Source organism: Salarias fasciatus, chromosome 7 (assembly GCF_902148845.1).
Source record: "Salarias fasciatus chromosome 7, fSalaFa1.1, whole genome shotgun sequence".
In the NCBI taxonomy this organism is placed as follows: domain Eukaryota; kingdom Metazoa; phylum Chordata; class Actinopteri; order Blenniiformes; family Blenniidae; genus Salarias; species Salarias fasciatus.
In genome coordinates, this window is record NC_043751.1 from 22825877 (window position 1) to 22850943 (window position 25067).

The window sequence follows — 25067 nt, forward strand, 5'->3', positions numbered from 1 at the left end:
GGTGGTGGTTGGGTGTATAATAGCAGCTGGATAAAGGACTTCTTTTCAACATGCCACAGCTTGTGAGACTTGGACTCAACACTGGTGCCACCCATCAGAGCTGTGTCCTCAGTTCAGCCTGACTATACTCACTTTCCACACAACTGCACTCCCATTCACAAACCTTGTTCTGTACAAATTTGCTGATGGCACGACTACAGTAGTGTTGACAGTGAGGCCACTTTTAGAGAGGAACTTTCAGGCCTTCGCATCCTGCTGTCTGCACAATGACCTGCTGCAGCAGAGAAGAGGTGGAACAGGTGAGGAGCTTCTGCTCTCAGACGACCTGGCATCGAGAGTCAACACTGAGGCGAGACAGACAAACCGGTCTTGTACCCCAAAACTCAATCTGAACCAATTTTACAACTTCAGCAGCTATTTATTTTCATATTTAAAAACGATGCCATTAAAAAAAGTCATATTTTTAATTCACAATGTTTATGCTGTTGTTGCTTTTATCCACTGTTTCTATAAACTTTCACACAAAATTCCCCTGTACTGTACAGTACAGTGTAATAACTATGACATTCAGACCTTATAAGGCTCAAATTGTAATAAAGTAATAGAAGTCTCCAAAGTTTTACGAATGCAGCATCAGTTTTTTTTCCACAGGAAATCTGAAGTGGAGCAATCTTTTGTGATCTAAATCTCTCTCTTTCTCTCTCTCTCTTTCTCTCTCTCTCTCGCACACACACACACACACACACACACGCACACACACACGCACACACACACGCACACACACACGCCCAGTGCGTCACGTCCCGTCGGAGCTGTAGTTTAAACTGTGGCGGGTTTTTTCCCCTCGCCACCCGGTTAAACACCACAGCACACCGCAGCCCACCGCCTCCAGTCTGGCTTCCAAACCGCCTTCAGGCTGCTGCGCGATAAGCGGCGCGTCGGTTCCGTGCCAGGCCGCCGCTCGCCATAAACGAAAGTAAAAACGCGCACGCACGCTGGTTGGTTTCGTTTTACAATAATGAGAGTCAGTCTGCAGTGAAACGCAGTCCTTTCTAAAAAGCAGTCGGTAAGTTCTCCTTTTATTTCCAAATATGCGATTAATTCGGTTATAATATTAACCGTAACCCGAGATGCTTTCATATCTGGGCTTCACTGCGTAAAAGACGCAGACGCACCAAAGTGCGCCAGATCTGCGGCTCACCTCACTTGACCTCCTGTAGGTTGTATGTTATGTCAGGATACCCTATATGGCTACAAGGATGGAAATAGCTCCCAAAGTCTATCTGTGGGGAATCAGCAGTTATTAGAAGGAACTTTATTATTACTGGTATTTAATAAAAACACTTAATGTGTAATTTTTAAGGTGTGCCGACTCAGATTCTTGTGCACATAGACAGTAGAAGTAATGAACTACAAATACCATTTCTGTGCTACTTTTAGGATCTTATACTTTTATGGGTATTTTGTTTTTAAGGTTATCTAGAATCATACGTATATTCATAAAAACATTGCTCTTTGTCAGCATCGGTCTCTAAGACTAAAACTTACACTTTCAGTTTTAGGCAGATGTGTTTGTATCCGGTGCTTTTTTGTAGATTGGCTGCTTTGGACAACCGTCAACTAAACCACAACCACTGGCAGGGACAAACCAGTACACACCCTTTCATTTTAACAATGTTTAATAAAGAATAATCATTACTGTTTACGCCTTCACAGTTATAAATGGACATAAAAAAAAAAATATGGACGCGGATGTTGCAGCAGCTACAGGCAATGTGAGCAACTGCTCAGTGCAGTGCTTTAAGGTGGCCTCCAAGAGAGGCCTGACACTGGTCAGTGTCACTGACAAGTCAGTTCAATTTTATTTACACAGCGCCAAATACTGTGTCGTATTTGGCAGTACGCTGGACGGCGCCTCTTGCCTGGGGCATCGCACATGAAGCGTGGAAACACTCTTGGCTTTTGAGAAGAAGGAGCTGTAATTTTGCTTTCTTTTCTAAGCAACAGTACTTTCAGTTGAAGCAATCAGTCACTTTTTGTTTCCACTAAAAACCAAAAAAAGCGATCAAGTATTTAATAAACATTTTTTGAGACAACAGTCATAAAAGTACTTAGTAAATGTATAATTTGGGACTATTGCACCAAAAGAAGTACCACTTTATATTCCACATGATTCATATTATAGTTCGTGCTGCATTTTGTGTAGTAAAAGTGCTATATAGATAAAAAAATCTTTTGATAATATGAATTAATAAATAAAGTAAACAATAATAAATAAAATACCATGACTGAATCACAGTAGATGAGCTGAAGCTTACAGATTGAAAGCTCTGTAACTAAATAGCATTTCGAGTATAGAATATCGCAAATTTATTCTCTTTACAGTATCAACCTATTTGAATATCGCAAAATAACGAACTGTAATATATTTCTTTCTGATTTTTCTATATACTGAGCATTCATGCCCTGTAAATTCAAAGTGATAGATAAATATGAAAGAATAATGTAAATTATTTGAAGAAACTAAACTAAAGAACTATTTAAATTTGGAGTTCCTGCCATAATTCTAATTGGCTGGCCAAAACAAGTCCAAAACTAAAAGTAAAAATGTTTCTCTTTGTTAAAGACAAGTTATGCTTGTTCTTGTTGCTTGTTAACTGCTGTTCAGTCCACCAGTTGACATAAAGCGCTTGTGTTCAGCTGATGGAGTCAGACCATGGATGAGGAGATCGACCCTGACGGTGAAGATGCGAACGCCGTCTTGGTTGAGGAATCTGCCGAGCTGCTGCACATCCTCAGCCGTCAGCCGGCCGCCGTCGTCACGGAGCTGCTCCGGATGGTTCCTGGTGAAGCCGCGTGTCCGAGCCAGCCGGCCTCCGGCGGCCCGGAGGAGCGTCTCCAGGCCGTGCTGGAGTACTTCAGGCGGGCCGGTACGGCGGAGTGCAGCAGCTTCCTGGGGAGAGTGTGTATGCTGTGTGACGACATCCCCATGCGCCTGGAGTCCCGGCTCATGTCCGTGGCTGGACACAGCAGCAGTGAGTCCACCACGCTCCATCGTCATTCACATATTCCTCTGAGCTGATTGGTTTTTATATTTCCTTTATGCATTTGTGTTTGAGGATGCATGTTAAAACGCTGCAAAAAATTTGAAATGAATGATTATTTTAAGAATGTTTGCACTTGTATTTTAATGTCCTCTCTACATGAAATCATCTTCCACTCGTGTTTATTTATTGTGAAGGGCAGGAGTCCATCCCATGTAAATATGGGTCAAAGGAGGTTACACCCTGGCCAGATCGCCAGTCCGTGCCAAGGCAAATACAAGAGAGACTGTCACACACACTCTGATTCACACTCATGAACAAAATATTTTTGATTAATATGAGATTGAGCTCGTGCATGTTTTAAAAAAAGCTGAAAACTGAACATGAAGTTAAGACAAAAATCATATTGATCTTCAAATGAGGCAAAGTTTTACTCCAGGAAATAGTTCAGAAGCAGCGAGGTCTTCAGAGTCTGAAGAAACAGAGCGCTTATAGGGCGTGAGGGGAGCTGTCGCCTCTCAACAGTAAAACGTCAGTCACTGCACACTGTTAGAATCTCACCGAGTCGTACATGTTGGTTTGATTTAGGATTTCCTTACTATCATGAAGCCCGTCTCCTACGAGAAGGGCACGGTCCAGGAAGAGCTTGCTTGGTCAGGAAGGAAATGTAGAATTTAAATGTGGCAGATGCTTGACTGAATTTGATAACAGAAACTGAAAGCAGCATTCTGTTTTCAAGCAGTTTGAACGCGTTCATGCCGGGAATCCCCTGCACTGCGAAACCCTATTTTGCTTCCATTTCAATTCGGTTTCTAAACTAGAGGCGGAGAGAAAATACAGAATATATACTCTTAAAAAATGTTCTTCATGCTCTTTATGTCTTTTTGTGCCTTAGGTGATCATGGAAAGATTAGTCCAGCTGCATCAGATCAGAGGTCTCTGTCACCTCCAGCTGACCTGCAGATCAAACGGCCAAGGATCGGTACAGGCACACACACACACACACACACACACACACACACACACACACACACACACACCACATCACGTTACATCACATATCACCATATCACATCACACAGTCACTTGTTTCTCATGCCACTTACATGCACATGCAGCACAGTTTGTATTTGACTCATGACTCATAACTTTACAAGGATGTGGTCGTTGTGCAAATGTAAGTGTGAGAGGCATTTCACCTCGACTTCAACTGAAAACTTCACCGTCGTGCCACACATTTGGAACATGATCTTCTCAGTATCAGCAAAGTGCAGAAGCAGAATTTTTCATGGGAAAATCAGCAACAACACTCACCCGTTGCACACTTGTTGATAAATTTCATGGCCATAAAGCATAGTTCTGTTGTGAAAGTATCAAAGCTGTAGACTCAGTTTTAATTGATTATTTTTTTATATAATCTGTGAGTTTTAGGTGCGACTCTGCGACTGCATATTAGCTATACATGGGCAGTTGTCTCACTCTAAACTGCACACAAATGGGCTGATTTACTAAAGTCCTGTAGAAAGTTTGATGAATCGCATGTTTATGCAAATATATTGCATGTATTTTGTGGATGATAAACTAAGAATAACACCATAAGTGACGATGTGCAAACATTAGAAAAGTACTGCTGACATGATTGTATGGAGCACTGAACTTCCACAAGCTCTCAGTAAAATGGGATGCGACTGAGTGAACGTGTTGGTGGAGGAAATTATCTAAGAGATATTAGAACAAGTAAATCTGAATTTCTCACAAAAAACAAACAAGAAAAGACATTACCTGTCACAAATTCAAAGCTGAAAGACAAAGAAAGAAATTAAAGATCCAGAAAAGATTTATTAAGTAAAGGTAAAACACAGCAAATGTTTTTCTGCTATAAAAGTCGTGGGGAGGCAGTATAAGAAATGCCTCTTACTGGTTAATTTACCACACTTCTTTTTTCAAATATAATAAAAACAGATGCATTAACCAATTTACATATATTATGTTACACAATCTGGAACACGCACCCGGTGTTTGTCATTCCCACATTAAATGCATACTATGTCTTATTGTTTCAGCATTGTTATTTGATGCTTTGGATAGCTTCAGTTGTTCTATGGAGAAACTTTTTTGATTCATCTGTTGTCCTTCAGGGTTTCTAAACAGCGTGTGCAGATTTGTCTTGAATAACTTTGAATCAAACACTCTGTGTTTGCAACCTGTGACCTTTTTTTAGCATTGTAAAGAATCCGCTTGTGTGCAGTGCATCACAATCTGCTTTATAGACATTTTTTGTTGCAGTTAGTGTGATTTTTTTTTTTTTTTTTCTGCCCACAGATTACTGGGAGCTGTATGTCGCCGCAGTCAGGCGATCACTGCAGCGCCGGTGGGAGCGACTGACGGCGACTCAGCACATGCTGCGAGACGTCCAGTTGGATCATGTTTGGTTCAGCCCACGAACCACGAACAGAGGCAGGGACAGACCTGATCAGACGCCTGGCTCAGCAGACAGAGGAGGCCTAACACCAGGTGAGGACGACTTCTGCTTTCTCCCGTTGCACAGCAGGATGTTGAGTCACTGAGGGCCCCTCAGTGAGGCTCTTCACCCTCCAGAAGAGCATCCGGCCTTAAAATTCTGCCAAGGCAAACAAGCGGCAACAAATTCATTCACGTCTGGTCTTTTTTTTTTCCCTGCGATTTCAGAGCCTGATGGGGATTTTGTGTGTTTGGAGTCCAGAGTGACTTTGGACAGCTTCCTTCAAGAAAGCACAGGAAAAATGACCGTTCTCACAGGTCAGGCGGGGTCAGGAAAAACTCTGCTCATGTCTCGTCTGGGACAGCTGTGGGCCGACAGCCTGGTGCGTTCGAGCATTACTTATTATTATTATACATTATTTCCTCTTTTCACTTGCCATTTACTTTTTCATTCAGCTGTTTCAGGATAAAGTTTGATGGATTTTTCTCGTCATATAGGTTTTACAGATGATTCACTAGAATAAGCAGCGTTGTTTCTTTATTTACTGAATTTCAAATTGAGCGGAAAGATTTTTTTTTTTTAATTCTTGTTCCAACTTGATCTCCTTTCATTTAACCTCCACCACCGAGGAAGATCTGTATCTGTAATGGATTACTAGTGTTATTTATATAGCGCCAAATACCACACATTATCACACATTTATAGTTTAGTTTGCATATTTCCATGATACTAAACATTTTTATTCGTTTGTGGTGTATTCTGACTACTGATCAGATCCCCAAGTGTCTCTTTTCCGTTATGTTCATCATTTCCCCTTCTTCCAGGGCCCGATCCCGTCATCTTACCTTTTTGTGCTGCTTGAGTTTCGTCAGCTCAACCTGTTGCTCCGCCCCCTCTCTCTGTCGGAGCTGCTGTTCCAACATTACCCCCCGCCTGAAGGGGGCGACATGGCAAAGGTACATTGTTTCTGCTTTGTCTATAAACGTAATGATTGTTAAAAAGTTCAAAATACAAAAAAGTTAATTTAACATGAGTTCTGCAAGTAACGAACAAAAAGCAGGTGTATGCTACATGTGCATGACATAATTTAAATCCACATGATCTAAAACATCCTGTCGTTCTTCCACGCTTCCATCCTTGGATCAGAGGACCATCGTGGAATACCTCCTCTCCAATCCAGAGCAGAGCTGTTGGGTGTTGGACGGCTACGACGAGTTTCAGGGAAAACTCAGCAGAGCAGACCCGCACAGAGGAACGCCGGGCCTGGAGAACTCTCTGCCAGTGGCAGACCTCATCTCAGGGCTGCTGAATCGCCAGATCCTTCCAGGAAGCACGGTGCTGGTCACCTGTCGGCTGCGTGACGTTGTGGATTTGGACGGCGTCTCCGACAAAGTGGGGCAGCTGCTGGGATGGAACCACCAAGAGATCCGGGAGTACGTGGACAACTTTTTTCGTGGAAAAGGTAAAACATTTCAATCCATAGTCATTTACATTGTGATGCTGCATTGGACTGATCAGATATGAAACAGTTGAGGTCAGTGGTTCTCAACCTGGCGTCTTTGTCTTTATTCGACTGGTGTCAGAGAAAATCATCAGAAGAGACTTTCTGAAATCCAGATCAGACCTGTCAAAGGCTCCAGTTTTCATATGTTGATGGGAGTCAGTGTCGGATTTGCTGTGATCTTTCATAATTCAGAAGACAGAAATGAGTGCCTTCTAAGGTTCTGGTGTTTCTTAAGGGTAATTTTGGCTTGACATTATGTTTGTGTAACATCACCTTCGTTTTTATTTCTGTAATCAAGCAGTACCAGCACTCACCGTTGAGATTAGAACTTTGTTGTGTCACGCCCCGTACCCCTCCAGCCTTGTGGGGGCGCTCTGGACTGGTTTTGGTTTTGTTTTCCCCATTTTTACATGTCCTGTCTCTCCTGCTTGTCTGTTCCTCATGTTCTCCTGCCTGGTCTCCTTCCTCGTTAGCGCCCTAATGTGCCTCACCTGTGTCCACCTTATTTAAAGCCCGTAGCCCTCACTTGTCCTTGTCGGTTCGTTGTGTGTGTTGTCCGCGTGTTCCATGTCCCTGCCTGCACCTCAGCTCTCGTTCCTGTATCTGGAACCCTTCAATAAACCACCTGAACTCTGCCTACTGCCTGCGCCTGGGTCCTTCCACCCCGCACCCGTGACATGTTGTGTTGCTTCAAAGATGTTTCTCACCAAACAACATCACTGCGACCTCGTGCTTCCCCAGTCATAGTTGTCTTCTTTGACCGTGAAGCCATAGTCTCACCTGCAAGATACAATAAGTTACACAACAAAACAAGACATGAGGAACCATTATAAGTTTTACGGCAATGAATGCATTTCACAATAGCAATCATGCAATATTTGAATTACTCAACAACTTCTCGTCATCCTCCTTGTGTCATCTCCACCTTCCAAACCTTCTCTGCTATGTCCATTTATTCTTCCTCTTTGTTAATCAGTTGGTATATTCTACAGTACAGGTTCTTTGATGGTGTGAAATAACTTGTTCCAGGTTAGGATTCATAGAGTAGTCCAGGTACCTTCCCCCTCAAAATCACGGGGAGAAATGATGATTCACCTTGATTTTTCCACTGTTTTATATATGCATACGCATATATAATATATATATAATATATATATATATATTTGCATACGCAAACGTGTGCAGCAGTCCACATGGAATATCATCCAAAACACCGTGTTTTATTAGATTAATCAGCCCACTGAAAAAACAAATATGAATTCTAAAAACCCAGCACCATGGCGCATAGCAGTTTGCTGATCCGCAGGCCTTGACGGACTTGGTGCGTCAGTGTGAAAGGGGTGTTAGAGAAGTTCTTGTGCACATGTAGAATGTTAACTCTAAATGACTCCAAAAAAGGTTGAGAACCACCGGTCCAGGTATGTGTCATCTGCTTTGAATTTGCGGAGCATCAATAGATGATGCTTTGAAATGTATTTGATTTTATTCTGTCAAAATTTTGTGATGTGTATTACTGTACATGTTGATAAGTTGCAGTTGCAGTGTGTACTATCGTAAACCTGTTTGTGTTTCACCTGTTTTCACTCAGACAAAGCTCTCGGAGAGAAGGCAGCAGATCTTCTTTTCTCCAGCCGACACCTCCTCAGCATGTCTTCCCTCCCGGCCCTGTGCAACATCTGCTGCATCTGTCTGGATTATTTACTACTTGGAGAAAGGAGACAAGCAGTGAGAAGCAGCAGAATCGGGGAAACGGAAAAAGGAGCAGACGGAGGAGCGCAGATCCCACCCGATCACAAAGTAACAACAGAAAAAGATGCACACACAGAAAGGAGCACAGATATACTGGGAAATGGAACCAACGGAGGAGATGAGCTTTTTCAAACTACGTCAGAAGTTCCCAACACGCTTACCCAAATCTACCTCACCCTGCTCAGCGCCTTTCTGGCCCGTTGCAGTTCCCAAGGAGAAGACCAGCCCAACTCTTCCAGATTCTCCCAGAGGTGAAGACTGATTAGAAATGTGTTCAAAATCTGTGTGGAATCTAGCATGACCAAGAAAAATATATGTCTAATGCAGTCAGCACAAAAAAAAATCTTTAAAATGTTAGTTTGATGGCACAAAAATGTACTCTGATATAACTGCATTATAAGCTAGTTTTATGTCTTAATGTTCCCGTTTACTTTTGTTTGAATTCTCCACTTGTCTCCTGCAGCTGTTGGTAGGATTTCAAAAGAACTGTATTTGTTTTCTGTTTCTACACGCAGCTCTCTCAGACTGCAACAATCCAAGTTGTGTGAGCTCAGCCGACTCGCTTGGAAAGGTTTAGAGGAACACAAGATCCTGTTTTTGGAGGAAGAGCTTTCACCGGATGTGTTGAAGTTCTCGATCAGGACGGGGCTCTTCACACAGGTGAGGTTAAATCGTACATGCAATGCACCTGACAGTCTTTTTTCCTGCAACATATCAACTATACAAATGAATTAATATTCATAATCGTCTTTTAAATAAATGTACATCCTTACCTTGGGTTAGGTGGAGCTCCGGCGTCAGAATGGGACGTGTGTCAAGGCCTTCAGCTTCATCCATCTAACAGTGCAGGAGTTTTTCGCTGCACTTCAAGTCATGACCGGTACCAACGTCAGTGATGCACTGCTCAAAAAAAGGTGAGAACTTGATTTAGGGGAACTGAGCACAGTCGCATGTGATATTTTCCGAAGCACAACATCTGAGAAGCTCTGGGTGAAATTCTACAGTCTCTTACAAGGTTACTTGGTTAATTGTGTAAAGGTGCTTGGTCCTGGGATCCCAAAGCTATTGGGATACACAGACAGTGAAAAGCATCTGCTGATGTTTGCTGCTAGTCTTAGTCCAGCCTTTAACTGCCGTGCTTACTGCACAAATAGTTTCTGTTTTGCTCATTGATGTAAAAAATATAAGCAAAACAAACTTTTGACATTTTTTTAATCTCCTGCAACTGCGTATTTTCATACATTGTTTTATATATTTAAAGTTAATTGAGTTTCACTGACATATTAAGTGTTTTCACTGCTTAGGAAGTGTCAAAGTGCTTCACACTGCGAATCACACTGATCTATTCTCTCTCTCTCTCACACACACACACACACACACACACACACACACACACACACACACACACACACACACACACACACACACACACACACACACACACACAGTGGTACATTAGTGCTGACAGCTTCACCTCCAATGGGAGTAACTGGGGACTCGTGTCTTGTTCAAGGACACATAAAGACTGAGGTTGGAGTCGAACCTCTCACCATCGCTTCAGCTAATCACTCAAACAGTAATCCATCAACTTGTCATAGATCCAGAAAAAACCCTAAAACCTTAATTTACACCATGTGATAAAATCCCAAACAGCTTTAATAACATTCCTATGGCGCTCTAGTTGATTGAGACCTTGTTCACATGCACTCATCCTGTCCTGCAGACGAAGCTCGATCCAAAAATAAAAATGTAAAAGCTCTTTTTATGTCAGGTAAACAGCCATATCATACACGTGTCAGCTGCTACCTAAAATAGAAACCTGTCACCTGAGAGTCAAAATGGAACTCCTTTAAATTAATATTATGAAAGGAGATTAATATAACTAAAGCCAAGCTGCTAAAACTTATTCAAGTAAAATGCTACGGAGCGTGAGTGAATTTGAACCATATATAGCAGCACTCAATAGGAGAAATACCCCGGCCACAGAAGCAACATGACCTGTGTAAGTTGAGCATGCCTCAGTGCGAGACATGTTTGGACTTACTCCATAAAAGGAGGCCGGAAAATCACTGATGCAGGCACAACGTGTTGGAGTCGAACCCCAGGCGGGACGGTAGAAGGAATCTGTACGGGGCGGTGGGGTGGGGGGGAGTGAGGCCACAGGAGGAGACGCAGACTGTCAGTCAGTTACAAACCTATAATGAGATAAAATGCACTGCATGTTACTGTTTTTCTTTATAGTGTTTGTACTGATTAAGTTTGCTTCATTGATCAGCTCGGTGTTTGAATGCAAAGAGAGCCGGAGTGTCAGATGTCAAAGGTGCTTCCTGGTTTATTAAGTGAAGTTCATTCAATGAACACAAAAACTCTTCCTTATTTAACTTTTCAATCATTTTTTTAAATCTCAGGTGAAGCAGGGCTAAAGTGGTATAGGTGCCAAGCTCCTCATAATATGTAAGCGTACATCCCAGTTTAGGAGATAATAACCTTCAGAAATATATTGTGCGGCTCTTGTTTGATTTAATTTACATTTAAATATAATATATCTGATATATTTCTATAGATACCTTTTCTTTCAGACTTTACTTTTGTCTTTCTTATGGTGTTATTTTGTAAGCAGTCTGATTTTTGTTTGGTGTATAAAAAGGTAATTTCATTTTCATAAATTTAGTAGATGCATGAATTCATTCACACACACACACACATCAGCAGCGATGGCAGTCGTGTATGGTACTCGAGCTCCACTGGGAGTTATCGTAGGTTCTTCGACAATTGAGCAGCAATACAGAGGATCGAACTGCCAACCTTGGGATTGGAGGATGACCCGCTGCGCTGACGGAGCCACATCCACACAATCCCCTTTAGACACAAGCTTATCCTCCTCCTAAACCTTCCTTTAACCTCTGGATCCCCTGGTTATGTTCAGTTCAACACTGTAATTACTCATATTTACACTTAGAGCCTTGTGGCCTCATCCACGAAGCACATTGAAGGTAAAAGCAACACGAGTCCTGCTTTGGATGCGAGTTTGACTCCATGCTTTGGGAACGTTTGGTAAGAAGAGAACAAACAGATAATTGAAAGTATAAGTAACTTTTCTTCCTTCCCTTCTTCATTGCTTCCTCAGATTCAGCCTTAAAACTCGCTGGACGACCAGATCAGACCAGAGGAAGGTTTTCACAGACTCCCTGTGCCTGTTTGTGTGTGGTCTGGCTTCTCCTCACTGCACCTCCACCCTGGTCCAACTGACCAGAACTTCTGGTGAAGCAGTGGAACAAAACTGGGTCCAGAAGCGGCAGAAACTGGTTCTGAACCTGCTGAAAACGCGGTGTTGCAGCAGCTCGCTGACTGGACCAAAGGTAGAAGGAGAGAAGTAGAACCTGATAGAGAACTGTTTTTTTTTTCCCATCTGATCTGTTTTTGTTCCCTGTTCCCAGGTGCTGGAGCTTTGCCACTGTGTGCAGGAGAGCCAGGACAGCCAGCTGGCCAAGCAGGTCGTGAGCTCGAGGCCCACCCTGGAACTGCGCAACATCTGGCTCGTGCCTGACGACATTGATGCTCTGGCATTTGTAGTTAATTCCGGGGGTGGAAGTGGGATTGGTTTGGACTTTGGAGCATGTTCAATGGAGCTGGAGTGTTTAGATGTCCTTCCCAGGTGTGAGAACCTCCACTTCCTCAGGTGGGTGAACGCAGGCACATGCATTCGTGCGTCTACACTTCTACAAATCGTTTCACAAGTCTAATTTGTCTGATATGCGATACTGTGGTTTTGTGAAAATGCTCCGGGGCACGGGGCTAAACATTTTTTAAGAGCGCTCATTGTAACACATGGAAACGCCGGTGTGGATGGTGTTGAGCCACCAAGAATGTGAAAACCCGCGTTAAGCCTTGGGACGTTAAAAAAGATCTTGAGTTGTACAGCGACGCTGAAAATGGCTCCGGACAGAGCTGCTGTTGCTTTGCCTTTGACATTCCTCAGCTGACGCGCCACCTGTCGTCCTGTAAGACCTCAGCTGACTGCCTTTGTGTTTGCCTCTTGGTCTGCCTGCTTGGCCTCATCTCACTCGGACAAGAATTACAGCAGAGTTATCATCAGCAGTTCGACGGGTTTTTAATTCGATGACGTTGCAGAAAGTGTTCCTATGTGTTCAGCCTGGCTGCAGACTCTGCATGTCTTTATAACACAGTTGATTATCTGTTGTATGCGTACTGTATTAAGATCAGCTTTTTTATTTTTCTCTCTTTATTTTTTTTTAAATTTTTACTCCATGCACTTCACTTTGTCTCTTGATTGTCACTGATGGTCAGAGCACAGGCTGTTTTTTTTTTTCTTTAGATATTATAAATATTGTGATGCAAAACTTAGATCTGGGAGAGAATAACAGTGGATGTCAGACAGTGAAGCTGGAGACCACTGAGCAACATTTTAAGGATTTTATACACTATAAAATGCAAGGCGATATGAGTTATGCTGCAGGAACATGAAGAAAAACAGAAAATTAACAAAAAACCTGGCAGGATTACTAAGATAAGGTTTCATTCGAGATTCAAACAGAGTCGTCGCACAGTCCTGCTTGACCTTCCATGTTGTCACCCAACATTGTTGCAATGTATATTACCTCTCAGTCTACTTTATATTAAAGGGTGTTTAGCTTAACGTATTAATTTCCACTAGACTTCATTGCATGTTCTCCTTCATAAATGAAGGTCCCCACTTACACCATAATAGTGTTCTTGTATGTCTGACTTGTCTTGATCATGCAGTCTGCAGCTCTTTGCTCTTCTTCATATATTTAACACATATTTGTCACTTTTACATTTCTTTATAAGGAAAAAAAATGGGAAAAAGTGGTTGCACTGCTCTTCATCTGTGCATTAACATTTTGGGGGGGTCCAGCAGATGTATGGAGCAGGCCTGTCAAGAGTTTTGCGTCACGGTCAGGGGCCACGGTTCTTTTAAAAGAAGGTGCATTTTAAGACTTGCTGCAGTGTGAATGCCACATACTCACAGCTCTATTTGTGTCTTTTCAGTTTTCGCGGCCGCAAGTACGAAGACAAGTTTGCTGAGAAGTTGTCGTCCGTTTTGCCCGAATTCAAAAAGCTGAAAAAACTAGAGTAGGTTTTAGACTACAAGCAGTTTCACTGCATCAGCCCTCACTGCATTATTTCACCATTGATTTTGTTTGTTTTGTTTTTTTTATATCTTTGTCTTCTCAAGGTTTTCTGGTACAATTCTGACAGCTGCAGGAGCAGCCAGCTTGGCCTCTGGCCTGCAGAACTGCCCGAGCATCACTGAAATCAAGTATATCTTCAATTACATTAGTTTGACTATCATATAAAATGTAAAGGTGTATATGTGGGAACAAAATTTAAGACATTAGTTCAGATTATGAACTACACTTATATTACTACATTATGCATCAAAATCTGAGCGCGCCTGACTAATAAGTGGCTTCTGCATTTTTTTCAGATGAAAAATTGCTCAAGCTGGACAGAAAGTATTCTTGAAATTCATTATTTGAGAAACCATAAAGTAACAATCAGATATACTCAGGTTTTAAAAATATCTTAGTTATGTCAAATTTGGGGCTAACAGTTCAATTCAGGTATTTAGGATCAAGTATTTCTTATGGAAATATAAGTGATAAATATCAGGGGGAAGCTTCTACAATGAGTGCGTGGACTCGCGCTTGTCTTTTAGACAGTATTGCCGCCCTAAAGTGACTCACATGGAGATACTTACACCATTTATACAACATGGAAAATTCCGATTGCGAATCTTATCTTGCGCACTGACCCATATTCCAAGGAAAAACTATTTACATTGCAGGAAAAAACACACTGAAATGTTTCCCACGCCTGACTGAAAGTGGGGATTTTCTCACCATGCGTGCTGCGCGGCGCAACACTGGCTTGTTTTGGATCATAAAGGGAGATCTATTGGCACTGTAAAGATTAATGCAATATGGCATTTCCCTGGTATGAATATTTTTTAGATTAGGTCTTATTAATATACTTCAATAATCCTGAGTGCAGTTGAGGAATTATGTGCATTGAAAGTTTGCAGACGATCAGTTGCAGCACTAAAGTGAATCCAGCTCTGAGAGACAGCTGAGGACCCTCCGTGGAAATGATTATATACGAACCACTTGTCTGTGTTTCTTCCCCCCTCGTGACACGCCAGCCATTTACACTCGTGTCAACACGTTCAAAAAACATCTATTAAAAACCCGACCCCGCATCTATTTAAGACGGGCGTTTATTCACTGAAATGTGCGGCCACCCCACGGCCGTGCAAGAGGCCAGCTTTTCATTTTGGACTCAGCTTTTATTTGGCGTTCCTTGGTATGCTAAACCCACAAATCACACGCAGCTACCGTAACCAGATACGAATGGAAAATATATTGCAGCTGTAAAAGTTGATGCTCAGCTGTTTATATTCCTTTTCTTTACTATATGTTTTGCAGTCTCAGCGATAACAATCTGAAAAATGAAGGAATCAAACATGTGTCTGCGATCTTTACCCATCTCCAAAGTCTGCAGTCAATTACGTAAGTTAATGTTTGGGTCGTCACGGCAAAGGAACTGAAAGGCGATGGTGAACACAGAGTGCGTGTGTGATGATAGTTATGTGTGTGTCTGTGCAGGCTGGGACAAAACCACACCTCTCTTGAAGGAGTGCACTGCCTCATTGAGAAAATGTCTTCGTGTTCAAGCATCCAACATGTTCATGCAGAGTAGGTGAACACACGCACACACACACACACACACACACTCACACACACACCGCAGCAACTAAAATAACTACGATGGCTTAAACATCAAAAATATCTCAAAATGCCTGAAATACCTAGAATAAGTTAAAAAAAACAACACAATATATTTAATGTTTTACACAGGATCTTCTCAGCTGATGTAATGTTTTATTTCTTCGCAGAGGGAAAAAAGACATAAAAGTCACCTTCTCAGAAAACGCAGAGAGGAGGTGAGTTCTCTGTCTGGATGAAGAAGAAAAAAAAGAAATGCAGCAGAAATAATGTGCAAAGTGAATCATGTTTTCTTTCGCTTCTCTGCAGCCATAAAATGGAACATGCGCCATCAGCCAGGTAAAACACGAACACGTGAATCTCTTCCTAGTTTCCTGAAGGACCTTTGCTTCTGTGCTTCTTCAGGATGTAGTTCTAATAATTAGCTACGCCACAGAAGGAAACTTCTTTTCCAAAACTAACATCGGGTTCAGATTTTTTTAATTCCATATTTTCATTCATTTGTCTTAATTTTTCCCAGCTTGCTGAACCAAAATTGGAGCAATGGTAGCATGCTGAGACTCACGACGCTATTGGCCCGCTGCCCTGCTCTGTCTGTTGTGGAGTAAGTAATAAATAATAATAATAATAATAATAAACTTTATTTGTATAGCACCTTTCGCAGATAAAATCACAAAGTGCTTCACAGTGCAAAAAACAAAAATAAAAACAATATCAAATAAACGTGATAAGAACAGACAGCCAATCAATCGCATCAGAAACGTCCAGTCAACTAAAAGCCCGATTAAATAAAAGTGTCTTCAGCTGCTTTTTAAAGGAGTCAATGGTATCAGCCACACGGAGGGACAGAGGCAGGGCGTTCCATAGTTTTGGAGCCACGGCCTGAAAGGACACATCTCCTCTAGTTTTAAAACGCGTTTTTGGTACCATGAGGAGGTTCTGGTCTGAGGAGCGGAGCGAGCGGCCAGGTGAGTACGTTTGAAGCAGTTCACAAAGATACTTAGGAGCCTGATCATGCAAGGCTCTGAAAGTCAATACTAGGATTTTAAAATCGATCCGAAATTTAATAGGGAGCCAGTGAAGAGAAGACAGGACTGGCGTAATGTGTGACCATCTGCTGGACCCCGTTAAAAGTCTTGCTGCGGCATTTTGAACCAGCTGAAGACGGTTAAGAACATTTTTGTTAAAACATGAGAAGAGAGAGTTGCAATAATCTAAACGAGAAGAAATAAAAGCATGAATCACCAACTCCAGATCAGTGCCGGATAGAACTGGCTTCAGCTTTGCAATATTTCTCAAATGATAAAAGCAATTTTTGACCAAAAGTCTTGAATGGTTGTCCAGAGACAGGGACTGGTCAAACCAGACACCGAGGTTTCTGATGCTCGACTGGACAGAGGGGCCCAGAGAACCAAGGTGACTCTTAATAAAAGGGATTTTCTGCTCAGGGGCAATTATCAAAGATTCAGTCTTTTCTGAGTTTAACTGGAGACAGTTTTCAGAAAGCCAAGTCTTTATACTTGAGATACAGTCCATTAACTCAGACAATTTGTGCAACTCACTCTCTTTAAAAGAAATGTACAATTGAATGTCATCAGCATAGAGATGATAAGACACATGTTTAAAATGGCGAATGATTTTGCCAATGGGGCTGATGTACAATAAAAACAGAATTGGACCCAAGACTGACCCCTGAGGAACACCATACACCAAAGGAGTGGCTTCAGACAAAATGTTATTGGCACACACTGAGAATGTCCGATTGGTCAGGTACGAAGAGAACCACTCTAGAACCATTCCAGAGATTCCAAAGTCAGTGTTCAGCCTTTGTAACAGGAGTTTATGGTCCACTGTGTCAAAAGCTGCAGATAAATCCAGTAGAACCAGAACTGAATACTGACCAGAGTCTGCAGCCATCTGAATATCACTGGACACTTTTAGCAGAGCAGTCTCAGTGGAGTGCATCTTGCGAAAACCAGACTGAAATTTGTCCAACATTTCATTTAGATCCAGATAAGCAATGAGTTTCTCTGCAACAACTTTCTCTAAAACTTTGGAGAGAAAGGGCAATTTTGATATAGGCCGGTAATTTCCAGGCTCTGCTGGATCCAAATTTGGTTTCTTTAAAATAGGACTTATCGCAGCCTGTTTTAAAAAGTTTGGAACCAAACCAGTAGAAAGGGAGACATTTATGAGGTTCACAACATGTGGAGCAACAACGTCAATAACTTTGTAAAGCAAAGATGTCGGTAACACATCAAAAGGGCAGGAGGAGGGCTTCATTTTCCTCAGGATTTCCATGAAATCTTCCATTGACACATCAGGAAACAAGGACCAGGAGCAAGTGATAGAAGACATAGAAGTCATGTTCACATTTGACGGACTCACATTTTGTCTGATGTCTTCCACTTTTGCCACAAAGTATTTCAGAAACTTGTTGCAGTCATCAGTGGTGGAGATAGGCACAGTTGGAGATGAAGGTGATACAATTTTCTGAATTGTATCAAAAACAACCTTGGGGTTTCTCTTATTCGAATTCACAAGGTTAGCGAAATAGGTAGACCTAGCTTGTTTAATCATTTCATTTAGTGATAGAATCATCTCTTTTAAGTGTAATCTGTGAACCTCAAGATTTGTGGCTTTAAACAGCCGTTCTACCTTTCGACAAGATCTCCTGAATGAAGCTATCTCCTCATTTAGCCATGGCTGGGAATTTTTTGAAGACACAATTTTGCGCTTTACCGGCGCAACCATGTCCAGCACTGATTCACAGTGGACATTAAAACAATTCATGTAAGATTCTGCATCATTACACACATCATCAAAACAAGGCTGAAACATTTCAGAAAATCGATTAACAACAGATTGGTTTATGCAGCGCTTTTGACAAACCCTCTCTAGGGTGCACAATTCCACATTAATGGAAAGATTGAAATAGACACAAAAATGGTCAGACACAAGAACATCCACCACATTCAGACAGTCAATGTCCAAACCAAAGGAGAACACAAGATCCAACGTGTGGCCTTTGTTATGCGTTTGACCAAGAACATGTTGCTTAAAATGAAAAGAGTCAGTGAGTGCTAAGAACTCCGATGCAACAGGACAGCAGGAGTCATTTACATGGAGATTAAAATCCCCCAGAATCAGCACTCTGTCAAATTTGATTAACGAGGATAAAAAATCTGAAAATTCATTTAGAAACTCATGTGCAGGACCAGGGGGTCTGTAAATTACAACACAATAAAAACAGTTTAAATGACCAACCTTTGTCAACTGAAGCTCGAACGAATTGTAAATCCCCGGCTTCATCTGCCTGCACGGAAAGTAATCCTTGTGGATCAGCGCAAGACCGCCTCCTCGCCGAGCAATCCGCGGAGTCCCAAACACGGAGCAGTTTGGAGGACAAACTTCATTCAAATAGGCAAATTCCCGCTCTTTCTGCCAAGTCTCAGTCAGGGCCATGAAATCCAGGTCTTTGTCTGAGAATAAATCACTCAGAAAGTGCGTCTTGTTCGCAATGGAGCGTGCGTTTAGGAGAGCAAAGCGTATCGGCTGCGCGCGCTCAGCTGGAGATGTGCGCAGACCCGCACGGCTCTTCGAGGCAACCCGGGCGGTATCCTCCACAGTGACTGCCCGCAGGACTCGCTCACGCCGGTGCAGGAGCGGGTGCCGGGCGGGTTGAGCTGGAAAGGTACGATTAGTCTGCAGCCACAGAAGCGGGGAGCAAGATGCCGGTGGCGTGAGGGCCGCGTCCACACCGGGTTCGTGGACAGGGATCCTGCGTAAACAACGCAGATCACCAGCGGATCCGGACCAGGTGACCCAGGACATGCAACCCCTCAGCTTCCTCCGCCTGGACTGTACTCCAGCCCGCGAGCCCCTCTTCCTTCTCCTGGCACGACGCTTGGTTACCAGTAGGCACTCCAAAGATGACGCCTCACACTCAACAGGTGGAGGAAAGCGCTCCTCATATGCGGCCCAGGTAACACACGCTGTATTCATGTGCTCTTGAATGGCTAAAAGTGCTTGACGATCATAGCGGATGACGGCTGTGACACATATTATGGTTGACTGGCTTGATATAGCAATATATAATGCAGTATATGATGAAATCCAGACTAGTATCCGCCAGAGCAGGGAGGCAGCAGACGCAAAGCCGGACACAGGCGCCATCTTGCTCCTCCCCACAGCTCAGCTTCCTAACACAGTGTGGAGCAATGCAGCACTCAACTGTCGAAATAGCATTGTCCTCAATTACTTTATTGTTCATGTATTTTATTCATCAAAGGTGACGCCGTTCAAGCTCATCCATGCTAAGGTTCTGCAGTTTTTGTTGCCATGATTTTACTGCCTTTTTATGCCATACAGTATAAACTTCACACTTGAACATGTTAGTGCACTTTGCATTCTTAGTGATTGTGTTTTGCCGTATTTTCACCATCTGGGAGGACTAGCTGTCACTGCATGACAACAGAGTCTAGCTACACCCCAGAAAAACCTCTGTCACTACTGTGTTTCACTGACACTGCAACTGATATGTCAACACAAAGAAAAAGTTACAAAGTGGAATTTAAATAAAAATTGTTATGAAATGAAAACAGAGCAGTAGACACTGTTATTTGATCACATATGCACTTCACACTTTAACATTTTTTGTGCAAATAGTTCCGGTTTGCTGGCATACAATCTTTGTGCTGTACATTCTTTGAAGTTTACTTTTCTCTTTGCTTTGGACAATAAACTAAATACACAACACAAGCATCAGCCAGCTAATTGAACTCATTGATTACCTAACAAGCAGTGCGTTTGCACTGTGAGGATGCCAGAACTCCTCCTGAGCACCGGTAAACCTGACAACTTCTACAGAGAGAGAGATCAGGGATGAACCGCGCCACATTACATGTTCGCCCATGTTAACCAAATATAATGTGTGACGCCAGACAAACTTGTTCTCCACACTGTCAACATGCTATCGTTGTTTGTTCATTAACCACTTAACACGAGGCCTGTCCAAATATACTTTTCATAAAGCTGTGTTCATCTCTGTGCATGTTTGACTCTGTTGTGTTTTTACCCCAGTCTCTCTGGAGGCCACTGGAACGAGACCATTTTAAAGACGCTGACTGAGAACTTGTCAAAGATCAACATCACCGATAAGATGATGTAAGACTGGGTGAATCCAAACTCTCGTTATGTGCAGCTCTGTTCCACTTCTGTCTGCAGGGTGACATTTCCTGGGGGCCTCCATGTATTTCCCTCGTCTAACTAAGTCAGGGAGGGAGCATTATGCTGAACTTTCACTCCCCACACACATCCAGTGGAAAATTCTAGTTATTTTCAATTTCCTCATTTTATGAATTAGAATTTATTATTATCTTTACATTCAGAGACTTTTTTTAAGACTTTCACATTGCAAGTCATCGTATCATACTTGTATATTAATTCTGCAGCAGCATGAAGTTGGATGTACTTCATTAACGTCAGTCTAGACTTCTTACTTAAAGGTGCTGTAGGCAGGATTTTGCTAGTCAGTGCTAATTTTTCTATGTTTTCTTTGGATTAAATGTTAGAGTATCCATTGATAATCCTTTAGGAGTGTAGCATAATTGCACTACCGCGAGGGCGCAGCGTTTCCATCTGTCTCTGTTCTGAGCTGAAAAGGAATCTCGACAGCTCCAGGTATCTTTGACCAATCAGAAGAGCCCATGAGGCTCTAACCGTGTTTGGTCGAGGGGTGTTCGTTACACGTTCTTGTGGGAGGGGCTTAACTTGCGTAAGGGCTTGATGTCAGAGAAAACAGGACAGGATTGGCTGTGTTGGGTTTGAAATGGCCATCTTAGATGGGTCAAATCGCCATCCTGCTTAGGTAACCCTAAGCAAGATGGCGGAGATGCGGAATCCTGCCTACAGCACCTTTAATAGATATAGAAATTATTGATCCTTTATATTTTTATTCTTATTGTAATCGTATAGACTTATTTGATTTACATTCTCACCCCACCAAATTGAACCTTGCTTATAGCCCGGATTTTAAAAAAAAGCTCTCTTGAAATACTTTTTTTTTTAACGGTGACTGGCAGCGTTTCTCAGTCTTCACTGTCTTTTCTCAGACTGAATGAGAGCTGCTCCTCAGTGAAGAGTTTGCTCCTTCTCACTGCTCTGCTGACTGTTTGTCCGTCTGTCTTGGAGCTTCACATCAGGTACAAATGCAGCATTACACGCTGCCCCTGTACTCTGCCAACAAACACATCCTTATTCTTAGTCACATTTTCCAATGTTTATCTTCATTGTTTAGTCATTTTTTGTGTTAAAATGGATCTTTCTTGATGTTTCAGGCTGAAGCATCCTGTTCAGGTATCCATAGTATTCAATGATGAGACAGAAAAACCTACTCAACAAAGACCTAAAGTCCTCTGGTATGTAAATAAGAAAACCATAATAACACAATTGAAAATATTTGTTGTAGTAGATGTTCATATTCATGATCATAAATCTGTTGCCGCCTTCAGTGTGAGTTCCTGTAAACTGGTACCTGCTCAGCTGGAACGATTGTGGAGCAGTTTGGGAAGTTCTTCTGATCTCACTGTGCTCGAGTAAGACTTACAAAACACAAAAACCTTAAGGATGCTGGCATGATCAGAAAGAACGACACATAAAAAACACATTTAGCTACTGCAACAGAAGTGAGAACATGCTTTTCAATGAGACACTTTTCACGAGTGAAAGAAATTCCTCTTTGAATTAAAATCGGTTGCTCTATACCGGGAGTCTTCAACCTGCGGCTCAGGAGCCACATCTGCCTCTTTCATCTCTTCATAGTGACCAAAGAAATAATCCTTGATTGGACAGTATGTTACTGCAAAAAAATGTATGAAAAAACCCTACTGAGAGTTTGTTTAAAGGTGCATTAAGGAGTTTGCACGTTTTATGCGAAACAGCACCCCCTGCAGGCCTTGGGCGTAATGCAGCTTAGTGAAAAACTCGTGCCTGTGGCTCGCGTGCACGGAGGAGAGGAACTCCTTCCTCGCTCGTTTAGAAGCGCTCAGGTAAAATTTAAGTTTCTTTTACCTGGTGGAGTCTGTGCTGGAGCTGTGGCAGTGCTAGAAGCCAGTCTTTTCTCACTTTCTGGAAGATCCTGCTCAGTTGTTGCTCACTAAGCATCTGGCGGAGTAATGGTGGACAAGACGAAACTTAAGGAGCCGGAGCGCGCATTACGTCATTCCTTTCAAATTCTCCCCAAAAAAAATGCTGGTGCCGGACCGGCACTGCAACTTTTAAGTGACAATTTAGCGCTGTTAGAGGTGCTTGTAATGAATATGTCAGGGCACATTGTACACATCATTAAAAATGTGTAACATATTTATGGTGGAAAATAAGTATTTTTAAGGTTGTAAAACTCCTTAATGCACCTTTAACCATATGTCCAAGTAAATAAAGACACACACTATGACATTCTGAGTCTTTATCTAATTTCTTTGTTTCTTTTAAACTTGTTTCTGGCGGTAAATCCTTCTTTGTTTGTTGTCAGTGTGTCCAGTAACTCTTTAGGCATCAGAGGTCTGCAGAAGTTGTTGGACGTTTTACCTCATCTCAACAAAATCCAAGAAATAAAGTAAGCTTCACACACAGCAGTGGTGTCTAATTAGAATTATTAGAATCTTTATTTGGTACAATGACGATGACTCAGGTGTCGTCTGCATATTTAATTGGAGTTTTAGTTGTGGATGTGAATAATGTGAAGAGCAGAGGGCCCAACCCATTGCCCTGTGGAGCCCCAGTGAGGAAGTCCATGATTGACACACTCAGGGTGGAGTTACAGAAACAATTTTAAAGCCTAACTGGTGACTGTATGTTATAATGAGCTGTGTTTGTACCTGCATTGTCTGTTTATGATCTTACGATGCTTTGTGTTGCCAGACAAAGAAAGAAAGTTGTCAAAACCACTATTGAGATTTTCCTGCCAATCAGGTTTCCAAAGTGAAAGTTGCCAGCTTTGACGTTTTACCCGCGGGCATTCGTCCTTAACAGCATCACTGGCTTCCTTCTGTCTAATTATTACTGTATTTATTTTTTTTCCAGTGCAGGCAACAATGGAATCAATATGGAGGGAGTGGCGATGCTGGCTGCTGCTTTGTGCTCCAGTGACAACTTAACACAAACCCTCATCAGGTACTGCTTGCTTTCAGTTTTGAATTAGCCCCGAAAAGTAAATGAAGAGCTCCTGTTTTACCACCTGAAGCACGCAGGAAATGCTCGGCTGCTGTTCAGTCAGTATCTCATATATCTGTGTGAATATGCTAGTGTTTTCTGTAATTTTCTGTAATGTGAGACAATTCGAAAAAATTCAGCTTTGTGGGATGTATGTGGATTATAATGAATTTATTATGAATTTTCCATTAAATGATAATAATAATAATAATAAGAAGAAGAAGAAGAAGAAGAAGAAGAAGAAGAATAATGCTTTTAAATCATATGGGGTCTGATTTGTTGCATTGATTGTATAAATTGCACTAATTTTTGGTACCATTACTTTGTATTTACTGTCCATCTCACCTGTGAGGTGTGTTGATTTGTTTGATGGGAATAAAAATATAGTGGTGGAGATAAGTTCATAAGCTCAATTTTAAAGTCCCTTGCATTGCAATGAATCTTTTAGTTTTATTTTTTATTTTGCCGTTCCATTCAGTAGCAGAAAAAGAAATTAGGATAAGGATAAATTTCCACTGTGTGAACTTTTTTAACCCTCGTAAGACTTGGACTGTGTTGCTCTGATTGTGCGAGCCTTCATCACCTCCCGAAAAAGACGGCTGAACTAGAGTCCATGAGCTCAGCAGAGTCCTGGACCGACTCCAGTATGTGCAGAAGTCCTGGCAGCATCTCGAACTCCTCCCTCTCTCAAGCCGAATGGCTCCCAGTCAAGTTCAGGATGTAGCACAAGATACTTCTCCTCCTAATATTAATCCCCTAATGCTCTCGCCACTTTTTACTTAACTGACTGATTCCATTTCTGTTAAGACTCATACTACCAGTGATTATAGCTTTGTCATATTTCGTGAAAGGATAGGCCAAAAAACAAGAACTTGTAAATGTATTAATTCTTTGTAAAACAAAGACTTAGATTTACAGTTCTCATTATTATTTTCTATTTAATGCTATATTTACTGATCCATACTTTAACATGTTTTTCACAATGGTTTCACAGTGATGGAGGCAAAGATCAGGTGATTCTCAAGTTCTGCTCGGACAGAAGGTAATACACATTTAAATACGTCACTGAATCTACATTTTTATTTGCAAGTAAATAAATTTGTCCTGCACCTTTGTTTTTCAGTGCGAGACAACAGCTGAAGACGTTCAGGTATAGCATGCTGACGCAGAACAAAGTAATACACAGTCTGCACGCTTGGAGCTTAATTTCTCTGTATTTTGCAGAATGAACCGCAGTGTTCTCCCACCGGCTGATATAACCACAGTGTGCAGTAAACTGACCCAGTGCCAGTCCCCTGTACAGTTCGAGTGAGCTGAAATGCTGCGTATTC

At 42.0% G+C, this 25067-nt stretch overlaps 1 protein-coding gene and 1 long non-coding RNA gene across 6 annotated transcripts in view; one reads left to right on the top strand and one right to left on the bottom strand.

Annotated features, from left to right (window-relative positions):
• The first annotated feature begins 912 nt into the window (after positions 1-912).
• The window catches only part of nlrc5 (NLR family, CARD domain containing 5), a 40735-nt gene continuing 16580 nt past the window's right edge, over positions 913-25067 (top strand). For 2 of the 3 annotated variants that reach the window (XR_003931781.1, XM_030095994.1), the window contains exons 1-28: positions 913-1066; positions 2701-3035; positions 3940-4026; positions 5367-5558; positions 5733-5887; positions 6330-6461; positions 6652-6967; positions 8598-9009; positions 9274-9418; positions 9542-9672; positions 11886-12117; positions 12196-12437; positions 13790-13873; positions 13977-14060; positions 15226-15309; positions 15406-15495; positions 15696-15743; positions 15835-15864; positions 16046-16129; positions 20608-20691; positions 21639-21728; positions 21864-21944; positions 22038-22121; positions 23057-23140; positions 23608-23697; positions 24731-24778; positions 24860-24886; positions 24961-25044. Coding sequence is in view for 2 of the 3 variants with exons in the window: in XM_030095994.1 (XP_029951854.1) it covers positions 2717-3035; positions 3940-4026; positions 5367-5558; positions 5733-5887; positions 6330-6461; positions 6652-6967; positions 8598-9009; positions 9274-9418; positions 9542-9672; positions 11886-12117; positions 12196-12437; positions 13790-13873; positions 13977-14060; positions 15226-15309; positions 15406-15495; positions 15696-15743; positions 15835-15864; positions 16046-16129; positions 20608-20691; positions 21639-21728; positions 21864-21944; positions 22038-22121; positions 23057-23140; positions 23608-23697; positions 24731-24778; positions 24860-24886; positions 24961-25044 (3539 nt within the window). In the remaining variant the exon portion in view is untranslated. The remainder of the gene's footprint in view (positions 1067-2700; positions 3036-3939; positions 4027-5366; positions 5559-5732; positions 5888-6329; positions 6462-6651; positions 6968-8597; positions 9010-9273; positions 9419-9541; positions 9673-11885; positions 12118-12195; positions 12438-13789; positions 13874-13976; positions 14061-15225; positions 15310-15405; positions 15496-15695; positions 15744-15834; positions 15865-16045; positions 16130-20607; positions 20692-21638; positions 21729-21863; positions 21945-22037; positions 22122-23056; positions 23141-23607; positions 23698-24730; positions 24779-24859; positions 24887-24960; positions 25045-25067) is intronic. The other variant, XM_030095995.1, reaches the window with a different exon arrangement.
• Positions 5532-19633, bottom strand: LOC115391682 (uncharacterized). 3 transcript variants are annotated; one of them, XR_003931784.1, is made up of 7 exons: positions 18793-19633; positions 10803-10882; positions 8584-9658; positions 7717-7789; positions 6670-6950; positions 6351-6438; positions 5532-5664 (listed from the first exon to the last, which is right to left on the bottom strand). It is a non-coding gene; the product is annotated as an uncharacterized LOC115391682 (long non-coding RNA). The 3 variants fall into 3 exon arrangements; XR_003931783.1 differs by having other exon boundaries at positions 10803-10953; XR_003931782.1 differs by lacking the exon at positions 18793-19633 and adding an exon at positions 11853-11906.